The sequence below is a fragment of the Vigna umbellata genome, chromosome 6, assembly GCF_029865625.1.
Source record: "Vigna umbellata cultivar VRB3 chromosome 6, Vumbellata_1.0, whole genome shotgun sequence".
Taxonomy (NCBI): domain Eukaryota; kingdom Viridiplantae; phylum Streptophyta; class Magnoliopsida; order Fabales; family Fabaceae; genus Vigna; species Vigna umbellata.
Genome location: NC_142170.1, coordinates 39,240,077 through 39,253,193, shown reverse-complemented (window position 1 = coordinate 39,253,193; position 13,117 = coordinate 39,240,077). Strand labels below are relative to the sequence as shown.

Here is a 13,117-nt window from a genome sequence, read left to right as displayed (position 1 = left end):
AAATGTATTTAAGAGGAATAATTAAGATGTGCGAACACTATAAGAGTTGAAATTATGATTATGGTTTTTGAACGAGCGTTCCAGGGAGGAACGACTCTTGGTTGGAAATTGAGATTTGTAAGTATGAACGTGGTAAGCTTAGATGGTGGTTCATCCTGATATTCCGTGAGTGCTCGTTCTCAAGTAGAGAGGAGTATGTCATGCGTGGGAATGGCAGGAGGTCTAGTCCATAACTGTAACTTGGACAGAACAGACTAACCTCAGGTGGCTACTGATGAGCATTCCAGTTACCCCACCTGAGTGCACGGACGCCTTAGCTACACAGGATTCATACAGTCCGGACGGTCTGTCTAGCATCAGGATTTTGGATGAAATTTATGTATGAATTGAATGTATATGTTGTGAATGTACTTTCTGGATTTGATAAGTATGAAATATCTGTTGACTTGAATTAAATTCAATAAGCTTACCCTTGCATTTTCCATTGTGTTGTCTGTATATGTATATCCGTCATGTCCTTGCAATGATCATCCGTGTGGATGTGAGCAGATGGAGATGCTTCTCTGGAGCAAGCGCTTGAAGAAGAAATCCTGATTGAAGAAAATCTAGTAGACGTGGAAGTGAAGGCCGAACAGTAGAGGCGTTCGGTTTTAGTTAGCTTAGTTAGTAGAGCGAGTGGCTGTGAGCGAGCGCTCTTTTCTGGTTGTAAATAGTTGGACGTTCGGTCATTGTTTTGTAAACCGTTCGTCCTCACTCTTTTGTGAACGCTCGTTATTTCGTGTGTATATGTAAGGCCGTTCGGCCATTTTTGCACACTGCTCTATTTTAATTGTAAAACTGTTTTATCATATTAATACATGTTAATATTCTATTATATAGTTTCTGACTGTATAAATTTTGGGATGTTACATTATTGGTATCAGAGCAGTTTTGTTCTCTTAAGGACGCTGTAGGTTATGAGTGCATTGCGTTTGTGCTGTGTGCTTATTGTATGTTTAATGAGTTATTGTTTTAACTCTTAGACATGACTAACGTTCGTTTTTCTCTGATCCAAAGAACTAATGGCGCCTAGACTCCCTCCTCCTCCGCAGCCGAACGAGTCTGACACGTCCAGCAACACTAGATTGTTGGAAACTGTGGTTGAAAGATTGCATCAACAAAACACAACGTTACTGGAGCATAACGCCACTCTGATGCAGCAAAATCAGGCCGCTATGCAGAGTATGGAGGCCGCTCGCGCTAACACTGAAGCAACTCAGAGGCAGCTGATGGATATTCTTGCTGCTACCAGAGGCATGCCAGGAGCGTCCTCTTCTAACGCTGCCCAGCCTGCTACAGAATGGAGCTTGGAGAGTTTTCTCCAACATCACGGCGAAGTTCAATGGAAAGGGTCTTCCTGACGAGGCAGATCAATGGTTGCGGGATATGGAGAGAATATTCGATGCCAAAAGATGCCCGGAGAAAAACAGGTTGGCGTACACTGAGTATTTACTGACTGGAGAAGCGAGTCATTGGTGGGCGAGCGTAAAGGCTTTACTGACGGACGCTCACAGTCCTATCAATTGGGCGGTTTTCAGAGCTAAGTTCTACGAAGAATATTTCCCTGACAGTGTACGGTTTGCTAAGGAGGTGGAGTTTCTCCAATTGATGCAGGGAGGAATGTCAGTTTCGGAGTATACAAATAAGTTCAAGCACTTGGTGAGGTTCAACACTATGGCGACCAGTGAAGAATGGCAATGTAGAAAATTTGAGAATGGGTTGAGGAGCGATCTAAAGGTATTGATCTCCAGTCTTTGCATTCGGTCTTTCCCTGCAATGGTCGAGCGGGCTAAAGTGTTAGAGAAAAATATGGCTGAGGCGGAACAACAGAAGAAACAACAGACGTCAAGAGGACCAATTCTGTCGAGGCCTAATGTGAATCGGAACAGGACCCCATACGCTCGTCCAGCTCAGTCAAGTGGGTCTCAAGCTATGGTGGTTGCTGGACAAGCAAGCCATCAGGGGTCGGTCAGATGTTTTCAGTGTGGAGGACCTCATTTTAGATCATCATGCCCTCAGCTGGTTGGAGTAAAATATTGCACTCGATGTAGGAGAAATGGACATCTGGAAAACGAGTGTAACTTGGGCGGACGCGCAGCGATGAGACCGCCGAACGCTGGAAGGAATCAGCAAGGGAGGGGTGGACGAGCCCAAGCTACTGGGCGTGTATATGCAATCACGGGTGCAGAAGCAGCGAGTTCAGGTACACTTATCACCAGCACGTGCTTGTTATATGGAATGCAGTGTTGTGTATTGTTTGATTCGGGGGTGACACACTCCTTCATCTCGAAGGCGTGCGTTGATAAGTTGGGGATAGTGGAGAGAGAGATGCAGTTTGATTTGGTGGTGTCAACACCAGCAGCTGGTGAGGTTAGGACGTCTACCATGTGCGTTAGATGTCCTATTGAGGTAGAAGGGCGTAGATACAAGGTGAATCTCATCTGCTTGCCCCTCAAGGACTTAGAAATAATTTTGGGAATGGATTGGTTGAATACCAATCGCATTCTCATAGATTGTGGGGCGAAGGAATTGATTTTCCCTGAAGAGTGGGATGAAGACTTGAGTATGACACTCGGCCAGTTGAAAGAAGATATTATGGAGGGCGCGAGTTGCTTTTTGATCATGACGCATGAAGACAGGGAGGATGGAACTAAGAGTTTTGAACGTTCGTCCAATAAGTACATTGAAGGACGAACGGTCGTGGACGAATTCCCGGACGTCTTCCCGGATGAAGTGCCAGGACTACCTCCCGTTCGTGAAGTGGAGTTCACAATTGATTTGGTGACTACAGCCGCACCAATCTCAGTTCAACCATATAGAATGGCACCCACTGAATTGGTTGAACTCAAGAAGCAAATTGAAGAATTAATGGACAAGAAGTTCATCCGTCCAAGCGCGTCACCTTGGGGAGCGCCTGTGCTGTTGGTGAAGAAAAAGGATGGCAGCTCTCGACTTTGCATTGACTATCGTCAATTAAATAAGCTGACCATCAAGAATAAATACCCTCTGCCTCGGATTGACGACTTGTTGGACCAGTTGCATGGAGCGAGCGTTTTCTCTAAAATAGACTTGAGGTCAGGCTATCACCAGATTCGGGTTAAGGAAAGAGACATCCAGAAGACGGCCTTCCGTTCACGATACGGACATTATGAGTACGTGGTCATGCCGTTTGGTGTGACGAACGCTCCAGCAGTCTTCATGGACTATATGAACCGGATCTTCAGGCCGTACTTGGACAAGTTTGTGGTGGTGTTCATTGACGATATTCTCATCTACTCCAAGAGCTGTGAAGAGCATGAAGAACACTTAAGGTTGGTACTTGGAGTGTTGAGAGAAAAAGAGCTGTACGCTAAGTTATCTAAGTATGAATTCTGGATGAAGGAAGTACAGTTCTTGGGTCATGTTGTGTCCGCTGGTGGGATTTCAGTTGACCCAGCTAAAGTACGAGCGGTCTTGGAATGGGAGAGTCCGCGCTCGGTCACGGAAGTAAGAAGTTTTGTGGGGCTTGCGGGCTACTACAGGCGTTTCATAGAGGGGTTTTCTAAGATAGTAGCCCCATTGACCCAACTGACCAGGAAGGATCACCCGTTCGCCTGGACCGATCGGTGTGAATCTAGTTTTCAAGAGCTGAAGCAGAAGTTGACGAGCGCTCTAGTTTTGGTAATTCCGGACACTGCCAAATCTTTCGAAGTTTACTGTGACGCATCTCACCAAGGTTTGGGGTGCGTTCTTATGCAAGAGAAGAAGGCAGTGGCGTACGCCTCTCGGCAATTAAAGATACATGAGAGGAATTATCCAACGCACGACCTGGAGCTGGCAGCGGTCGTCTTTGCCTTGAAGATTTGGAGACATTACTTGTATGGATCCGTTTTCCAAGTCTTCAGTGATCATAAGAGTCTCAAGTACCTCTTTGATCAAAAGGAATTGAATATGAGGCAGAGGAGGTGGCTGGAATTCCTAAAGGATTACGACTTTGAGTTGCTTTATCATCCTGGTAAAGCGAACGTTGTGGCGGACGCATTGAGCAGGAAGGTGGTGCATGTCTCGTCCATGATGGTGCGTGAGATAAGCTTAGTGGAAAGCTTTAGGGACTTAAGGTTGCAGTTCAATTTAGAACCGAACAGCATCAAATGCTGCAACCTTAGGATATCCAGTGACGTGTTTGAACGAATCAGAATGAAGCAACTTGAAGATGAAGAATTGATGAAGATAAGAGGCGCGCTTGGTACAGATCAGGCCAGATTTTTCAACACTGGAACGGACGACCTATTACGTTATATGGGTAGGACGTGCGTTCCAAATGATGGAGAACTGAAGCGAATCATATTGGAAGAAGGACATCACAGTCGTCTTAGCATGCACCCTGGCATGACTAAGATGTATCACGATTTAAAGCAGTCGTTCTGGTGGCCAGGAATGAAGAGGGATGTCGCACGTTTTGTGACTTCATGTCTAACTTGTCAACGTGCCAAAGCTGAATATCAAAGATCGGGCGGCCTACTGCAACCTTTGGAGATTCCAGAATGGAAGTGGGACAGTATTTCAATGGACTTCGTGACACACTTGCCTCGCACATTCAAGAATCACGATTCCATTTGGGTAATACTGGATCGTTTAACAAAGAGTGCTCACTTTCTAGCCATCAACCTGAAGATGTCATTGACCAACTTGGCAAAGCTCTACATCAAGGAGATCGTTCGTCTGCATGGAGTGCCGTCCAGCATCATTTCTGACCGAGACACCAGGTTCACCTCTCGGTTTTGGCAGTCGTTGCAAAGCGAACTGGGTAGCAGACTCCAAATGAGTTCAGCATACCATCCTCAGACGGACGGTCAATCCGAGAGAACAATCCAGACGCTTGAAGATTTATTAAGGACGTGCGTACTCGATCATATGGGCGTTTGGGATGAAGTCCTGCCGTTAGTAGAGTTCACCTACAACAACAGCTTCCAGTCAAGCATTGGAATGGCTCCTTTTGAAGCCCTGTATGGACGTAAATGTCGCACACCACTTTGCTGGTTTCAAGAAGGAGAAAACATATTGACTGGACCCGAGCTCGTTCAACAAACGACTGAAAAGGTGAAATTAATTCAAGAGAGGTTGAAGACGTCCAGAAGCAGGCAGAAGTCATACGCAGATAAGAGGAGACGACCCTTGGAGTTCGAAGCTGGCGATCATGTTTTCCTAAGGTTAAATCCAACTACTGGAGTGGGCAGAGCGTTGAGATCAAAGAAGTTGTCTCCCAAGTTCGTAGGGCCATACCAGATCACAAGGAAGATTGGACCTGTTGCATACGAGCTAGCCCTACCTCCACAATTATCCAACCTTCATCCTGTGTTTCACGTCTCTCAACTCCGAAAGTACGTAGCTGATCCCTCGCACATATTGGAGCTAGAGGACGTTCGTCTTCGACAAGACCGAACGCTAGAGATGAAGCCGATTCGTATTGAAGACGAACACACCAAGTTATACAAGGGAAAGAACGTTCGGTTAGTTAAAGTGGTGTGGGACGAGAAGACGGGCGACTCTACCTGGGAAGTGGAAGACGCTATGAAAGACTTGTACCCTCACCTCTTCCCTGGTAAGACTTAATTTTCGAGGACGAAAATTTTTTTAGTTAGGGGGATTGTCACGTCCCATTAATGTGTGTGCTGAGTCACCAATGTGCTGCCATAAATGCGCCCACGCTCCACGTGCAGTGCCATTAAAACGCACTCACATTCCCTGACCCCTCTCTGCCATGTGTCAAATTAGAAGGTTCTGAATTTAATTTGGAAGCCAGGTGTCATTGCAGGAGGGATCATCCGTTTGACTTGGGAAGAAAATTAAGTCTTCTGAAACACTCTTCCCTTTCCCTGCGTGCACCTTCATCTTCCTCAGAAAATACAAACCTCCATTTTCTCCTTCTTCTCTCTAGAACCCCTCCTCTTCTCTCTTCTGTAACTCACCATTCTCTACTCCGTTCACGTTTCAGCACCGTGAGAACGACCACTGCGACGTGAGCTTCATTTTGGACCGAACCACTTCCAGTTCTGGTAAGTTTCCTTGGGCGATCGTTTCTGGATTTACTACAAACCCTGATCCAGCTGCATGCATGGGTGTAAACTCAGTTCTTTCGTTTTCTTTTTGTTAATTTTTAGTTGAAGAGTTTAAGAGGAACCTTGAGAATAGAAAGCCACCTTTGGACGAGTAGAAACAACTCACTTTTAGAACGCACACTGCTAAGTCCGGGTAAGGGAAGCTTATTAAGTTTAATTCTTGTGATTTACTGTGATGTATGAATGTACTAGGAATTATATGTTCTGTACTGTATGAGCGTTCTGAAAATCTGTATGCTGTATGATGTTTGATATTTGATTTTTGGAGTATATGAGTATGATCCGAATTGATGTATGGAAATGATGAAGTATTCTATGGTTTGATTAAATTGAAAGTGAGCTGTATGATGAGATGATGCATGAAAAAGTATGGATTTTGTCCTATAATATGAGTAATTTGATGTATGAAAGTTTATACTGAAAAATGTGTGTACTGTAAGTTGAATTGAAATATGAAATTCTGTGAAAATGAACGTTCGTATCGATACGGTCATTGACCGTTCGGTATTCTCAGTAAATTCTTGAAATAGCTGAATCCTTTAATTTGGAAAGGATTATCCTTGAGGACGAACGCCCTCTTATATATATATAGCTTTACGTTTGAGCGTTCGGCCAAACGTAGATATCAGGAGTATTATGTGAGAAATTGAGAAGCTTGAAAATCTACTCTTGGACACTTAGTCAAATTGCTAAAACACAAACTTTAATTATCTCAGTTTATATGAAATTCCCAATTCCATGATTTTGAATCAGTGAATAGTCTCGACACAAAAAGCGTACGTCCTAAGTGGCGCTCGGTCTTATACCGAACGCTCGTCCCAAAGAGTAAGTAATAAGTAGCGCTCGGTCTTATACCGAACGCTCGTTCCTTTCCGTAATCGCCAACTAGCTGAAATAGCGTTCGTCCTGTATTCTCATGACGTTCGTCCTAAAGTATAATAGCGTTCGTCCCTAAATCTTAAATAGCGTTCGTCCAATAGTTCTAGTAACGTTCGTCCAATACTTCAGTGACGTTCGTTCAAAAATTCACTAAATGCCTATTTTCGCGCTCGGTCATTGACTGGCGGTTTGTCTCCTGAATTATCTTGTGTTCGGTTTATTTATCTAAACTAGTTTGCGAAATTATGTATCCATTGGATTCATTCCAGAGTTATTGAACTTAAATCAATTCTAAGTATTTTCCAGATCGTACTAGATTCAGTTCATCTAACTGAGTCAAGTTATAATGGAGTTCGTCTAATAACCTGTCTTGGTTTTATTCTATTCGTGAACGAGCATCTCTTGGTAATGTATTAACGTTTGTCCTCTATTACAAAGAGGGCTGGACGTTCGTTCTTTTATGGAAGTGAAACTAAGAATGAAAATGTATTTAAGAGGAATAATTAAGATGTGCGAACACTATAAGAGTTGAAATTATGATTATGGTTTTTGAACGAGCGTTCCAGGGAGGAACGACTCTTGGTTGGAAATTGAGATTTGTAAGTATGAACGTGGTAAGCTTAGATGGTGGTTCATCCTGATATTCCGTGAGTGCTCGTTCTCAAGTAGAGAGGAGTATGTCATGCGTGGGAATGGCAGGAGGTCTAGTCCATAACTGTAACTTGGACAGAACAGACTAACCTCAGGTGGCTACTGATGAGCATTCCAGTTACCCCACCTGAGTGCACGGACGCCTTAGCTACACAGGATTCATACAGTCCGGACGGTCTGTCTAGCATCAGGATTTTGGATGAAATTTATGTATGAATTGAATGTATATGTTGTGAATGTACTTTCTGGATTTGATAAGTATGAAATATCTGTTGACTTGAATTAAATTCAATAAGCTTACCCTTGCATTTTCCATTGTGTTGTCTGTATATGTATATCCGTCATGTCCTTGCAATGATCATCCGTGTGGATGTGAGCAGATGGAGATGCTTCTCTGGAGCAAGCGCTTGAAGAAGAAATCCTGATTGAAGAAAATCTAGTAGACGTGGAAGTGAAGGCCGAACAGTAGAGGCGTTCGGTTTTAGTTAGCTTAGTTAGTAGAGCGAGTGGCTGTGAGCGAGCGCTCTTTTCTGGTTGTAAATAGTTGGACGTTCGGTCATTGTTTTGTAAACCGTTCGTCCTCACTCTTTTGTGAACGCTCGTTATTTCGTGTGTATATGTAAGGCCGTTCGGCCATTTTTGCACACTGCTCTATTTTAATTGTAAAACTGTTTTATCATATTAATACATGTTAATATTCTATTATATAGTTTCTGACTGTATAAATTTTGGGATGTTACATTATTGGTATCAGAGCAGTTTTGTTCTCTTAAGGACGCTGTAGGTTATGAGTGCATTGCGTTTGTGCTGTGTGCTTATTGTATGTTTAATGAGTTATTGTTTTAACTCTTAGACATGACTAACGTTCGTTTTTCTCTGATCCAAAGAACTAATGGCGCCTAGACTCCCTCCTCCTCCGCAGCCGAACGAGTCTGACACGTCCAGCAACACTAGATTGTTGGAAACTGTGGTTGAAAGATTGCATCAACAAAACACAACGTTACTGGAGCATAACGCCACTCTGATGCAGCAAAATCAGGCCGCTATGCAGAGTATGGAGGCCGCTCGCGCTAACACTGAAGCAACTCAGAGGCAGCTGATGGATATTCTTGCTGCTACCAGAGGCATGCCAGGAGCGTCCTCTTCTAACGCTGCCCAGCCTGCTACAGAATGGAGCTTGGAGAGTTTTCTCCAACATCACGGCGAAGTTCAATGGAAAGGGTCTTCCTGACGAGGCAGATCAATGGTTGCGGGATATGGAGAGAATATTCGATGCCAAAAGATGCCCGGAGAAAAACAGGTTGGCGTACACTGAGTATTTACTGACTGGAGAAGCGAGTCATTGGTGGGCGAGCGTAAAGGCTTTACTGACGGACGCTCACAGTCCTATCAATTGGGCGGTTTTCAGAGCTAAGTTCTACGAAGAATATTTCCCTGACAGTGTACGGTTTGCTAAGGAGGTGGAGTTTCTCCAGTTGATGCAGGGAGGAATGTCAGTTTCGGAGTATACAAATAAGTTCAAGCACTTGGTGAGGTTCAACACTATGGCGACCAGTGAAGAATGGCAATGTAGAAAATTTGAGAATGGGTTGAGGAGCGATCTAAAGGTATTGATCTCCAGTCTTTGCATTCGGTCTTTCCCTACAATGGTCGAGCGGGCTAAAGTGTTAGAGAAAAATATGGCTGAGGCGGAACAACAGAAGAAACAACAGACGTCAAGAGGACCAATTCTGTCGAGGCCTAATGTGAATCGGAACAGGACCCCATACGCTCGTCCAGCTCAGTCAAGTGGGTCTCAAGGGTCTCAAGCTATGGTGGTTGCTGGACAAGCAAGCCAACAGGGGCCGGTTAGATGTTTCCAGTGTGGAGGACCCCATTTCAGGTCGTCATGCCCTCAGTTGATTGGAGGGAAATATTGCACTCGATGTAGAAGGAACGGCCATCTGGAGAATGAGTGTAATATGGGCGGACGCGCAGTGATGAGGCCGCCGAACGCTGGAAGAAATCAGCAAGGGAGAGGTGGACGGGCCCAAGCTACTGGGCGTGTATATGCAATCACGAGTGCAGAAGCAGCGAGTTCAGGTACACTTATCACCAGCACGTGCTTGTTATATGGAATGCAGTGTTGTGTATTGTTTGATTCGGGGGTGACACACTCCTTCATCTCGAAGGCGTGCGTTGATAAGTTGGGGATAGTGGAGAGAGAGATGCAGTTTGATTTGGTGGTGTCAACACCAGCAGCTGGTGAGGTTAGGACGTCTACCATGTGCGTTAGATGTCCTATTGAGGTAGAAGGGCGTAGATACAAGGTGAATCTCATCTGCTTGCCCCTCAAGGACTTAGAAATAATTTTGGGAATGGATTGGTTGAATACCAATCGCATTCTCATAGATTGTGGGGCGAAGGAATTGATTTTCCCTGAAGAGTGGGATGAAGACTTGAGTATGACACTCGGCCAGTTGAAAGAAGATATTATGGAGGGCGCGAGTTGCTTTTTGATCATGACGCATGAAGACAGGGAGGATGGAACTAAGAGTTTTGAACGTTCGTCCAATAAGTACATTGAAGGACGAACGGTCGTGGACGAATTCCCGGACGTCTTCCCGGATGAAGTGCCAGGACTACCTCCCGTTCGTGAAGTGGAGTTCACAATTGATTTGGTGACTACAGCCGCACCAATCTCAGTTCAACCATATAGAATGGCACCCACTGAATTGGTTGAACTCAAGAAGCAAATTGAAGAATTAATGGACAAGAAGTTCATCCGTCCAAGCGCGTCACCTTGGGGAGCGCCTGTGCTGTTGGTGAAGAAAAAGGATGGCAGCTCTCGACTTTGCATTGACTATCGTCAATTAAATAAGCTGACCATCAAGAATAAATACCCTCTGCCTCGGATTGACGACTTGTTGGACCAGTTGCATGGAGCGAGCGTTTTCTCTAAAATAGACTTGAGGTCAGGCTATCACCAGATTCGGGTTAAGGAAAGAGACATCCAGAAGACGGCCTTCCGTTCACGATACGGACATTATGAGTACGTGGTCATGCCGTTTGGTGTGACGAACGCTCCAGCAGTCTTCATGGACTATATGAACCGGATCTTCAGGCCGTACTTGGACAAGTTTGTGGTGGTGTTCATTGACGATATTCTCATCTACTCCAAGAGCTGTGAAGAGCATGAAGAACACTTAAGGTTGGTACTTGGAGTGTTGAGAGAAAAAGAGCTGTACGCTAAGTTATCTAAGTATGAATTCTGGATGAAGGAAGTACAGTTCTTGGGTCATGTTGTGTCCGCTGGTGGGATTTCAGTTGACCCAGCTAAAGTACGAGCGGTCTTGGAATGGGAGAGTCCGCGCTCGGTCACGGAAGTAAGAAGTTTTGTGGGGCTTGCGGGCTACTACAGGCGTTTCATAGAGGGGTTTTCTAAGATAGTAGCCCCATTGACCCAACTGACCAGGAAGGATCACCCGTTCGCCTGGACCGATCGGTGTGAATCTAGTTTTCAAGAGCTGAAGCAGAAGTTGACGAGCGCTCTAGTTTTGGTAATTCCGGACACTGCCAAATCTTTCGAAGTTTACTGTGACGCATCTCACCAAGGTTTGGGGTGCGTTCTTATGCAAGAGAAGAAGGCAGTGGCGTACGCCTCTCGGCAATTAAAGATACATGAGAGGAATTATCCAACGCACGACCTGGAGCTGGCAGCGGTCGTCTTTGCCTTGAAGATTTGGAGACATTACTTGTATGGATCCGTTTTCCAAGTCTTCAGTGATCATAAGAGTCTCAAGTACCTCTTTGATCAAAAGGAATTGAATATGAGGCAGAGGAGGTGGCTGGAATTCCTAAAGGATTACGACTTTGAGTTGCTTTATCATCCTGGTAAAGCGAACGTTGTGGCGGACGCATTGAGCAGGAAGGTGGTGCATGTCTCGTCCATGATGGTGCGTGAGATAAGCTTAGTGGAAAGCTTTAGGGACTTAAGGTTGCAGTTCAATTTAGAACCGAACAGCATCAAATGCTGCAACCTTAGGATATCCAGTGACGTGTTTGAACGAATCAGAATGAAGCAACTTGAAGATGAAGAATTGATGAAGATAAGAGGCGCGCTTGGTACAGATCAGGCCAGATTTTTCAACACTGGAACGGACGACCTATTACGTTATATGGGTAGGACGTGCGTTCCAAATGATGGAGAACTGAAGCGAATCATATTGGAAGAAGGACATCACAGTCGTCTTAGCATGCACCCTGGCATGACTAAGATGTATCACGATTTAAAGCAGTCGTTCTGGTGGCCAGGAATGAAGAGGGATGTCGCACGTTTTGTGACTTCATGTCTAACTTGTCAACGTGCCAAAGCTGAATATCAAAGATCGGGCGGCCTACTGCAACCTTTGGAGATTCCAGAATGGAAGTGGGACAGTATTTCAATGGACTTCGTGACACACTTGCCTCGCACATTCAAGAATCACGATTCCATTTGGGTAATAGTGGATCGTTTAACAAAGAGTGCTCACTTTCTAGCCATCAACCTGAAGATGTCATTGACCAACTTGGCAAAGCTCTACATCAAGGAGATCGTTCGTCTGCATGGAGTGCCGTCCAGCATCATTTCTGACCGAGACACCAGGTTCACCTCTCGGTTTTGGCAGTCGTTGCAAAGCGAACTGGGTAGCAGACTCCAAATGAGTTCAGCATACCATCCTCAGACGGACGGTCAATCCGAGAGAACAATCCAGACGCTTGAAGATTTATTAAGGACGTGCGTACTCGATCACATGGGCGTTTGGGATGAAGTCCTGCCGTTAGTGGAATTCACCTACAACAACAGCTTCCAGTCAAGCATTGGAATGGCTCCTTTTGAAGCCCTGTATGGACGTAAATGCCGCACACCACTTTGCTGGTTTCAAGAAGGAGAAAACATATTGACTGGACCCGAGCTCGTTCAACAAACGACTGAAAAGGTGAAATTAATTCAAGAGAGGTTGAAGACGTCCAGAAGCAGGCAGAAGTCATACGCAGATAAGAGGAGACGACCCTTGGAGTTCGAAGCTGGCGATCATGTTTTCCTAAGGTTAAATCCAACTACTGGAGTGGGCAGAGCGTTGAGATCAAAGAAGTTGTCTCCCAAGTTCGTAGGGCCATACCAGATCACAAGGAAGATTGGACCTGTTGCATACGAGCTAGCCCTACCTCCTCAATTATCCAACCTTCATCCTGTGTTTCACGTCTCTCAACTCCGAAAGTACGTAGCTGATCCCTCGCACATATTGGAGCTAGAGGACGTTCGTCTTCGACAAGACCGAACGCTAGAGATGAAGCCGATTCGTATTGAAGACGAACGCACCAAGTTATACAAGAGAAAGAACGTTCGGTTAGTTAAAGTGGTGTGGGACGAGAAGACGGGCGACTCTACCTGGGAAGTGGAAGACGCTATGAAAGACTTGTACCCTCAC

At 45.1% G+C, this 13,117-nt stretch overlaps 3 protein-coding genes across 3 annotated transcripts; all 3 read left to right on the top strand.

Annotated features, from left to right (window-relative positions):
• The first annotated feature begins 1,425 nt into the window (after positions 1-1,425).
• LOC148197447 (uncharacterized) lies at positions 1,426-4,517 on the top strand. Its single transcript, XM_088093696.1, has 5 exons — positions 1,426-2,242; positions 2,552-3,191; positions 3,264-3,699; positions 3,979-4,321; positions 4,438-4,517. Exons 1-5 carry the CDS (start codon positions 1,426-1,428, stop codon positions 4,515-4,517), a joined length of 2,316 nt encoding a protein of 771 aa, XP_087949822.1.
• Positions 4,518-5,004: 487 nt separating this feature from the next.
• LOC148197446 (uncharacterized) lies at positions 5,005-5,631 on the top strand. Its single transcript, XM_088093695.1, has one exon. It carries the CDS (start codon positions 5,005-5,007, stop codon positions 5,629-5,631), a length of 627 nt encoding a protein of 208 aa, XP_087949821.1.
• A 3,292-nt stretch (positions 5,632-8,923) lies between these two features.
• On the top strand, positions 8,924-12,024 carry LOC148197445 (uncharacterized). Its single transcript, XM_088093694.1, has 5 exons — positions 8,924-9,749; positions 10,059-10,698; positions 10,771-11,206; positions 11,486-11,828; positions 11,945-12,024. Exons 1-5 carry the CDS (start codon positions 8,924-8,926, stop codon positions 12,022-12,024), a joined length of 2,325 nt encoding a protein of 774 aa, XP_087949820.1.
• The last annotated feature ends 1,093 nt before the right edge of the window (positions 12,025-13,117 follow it).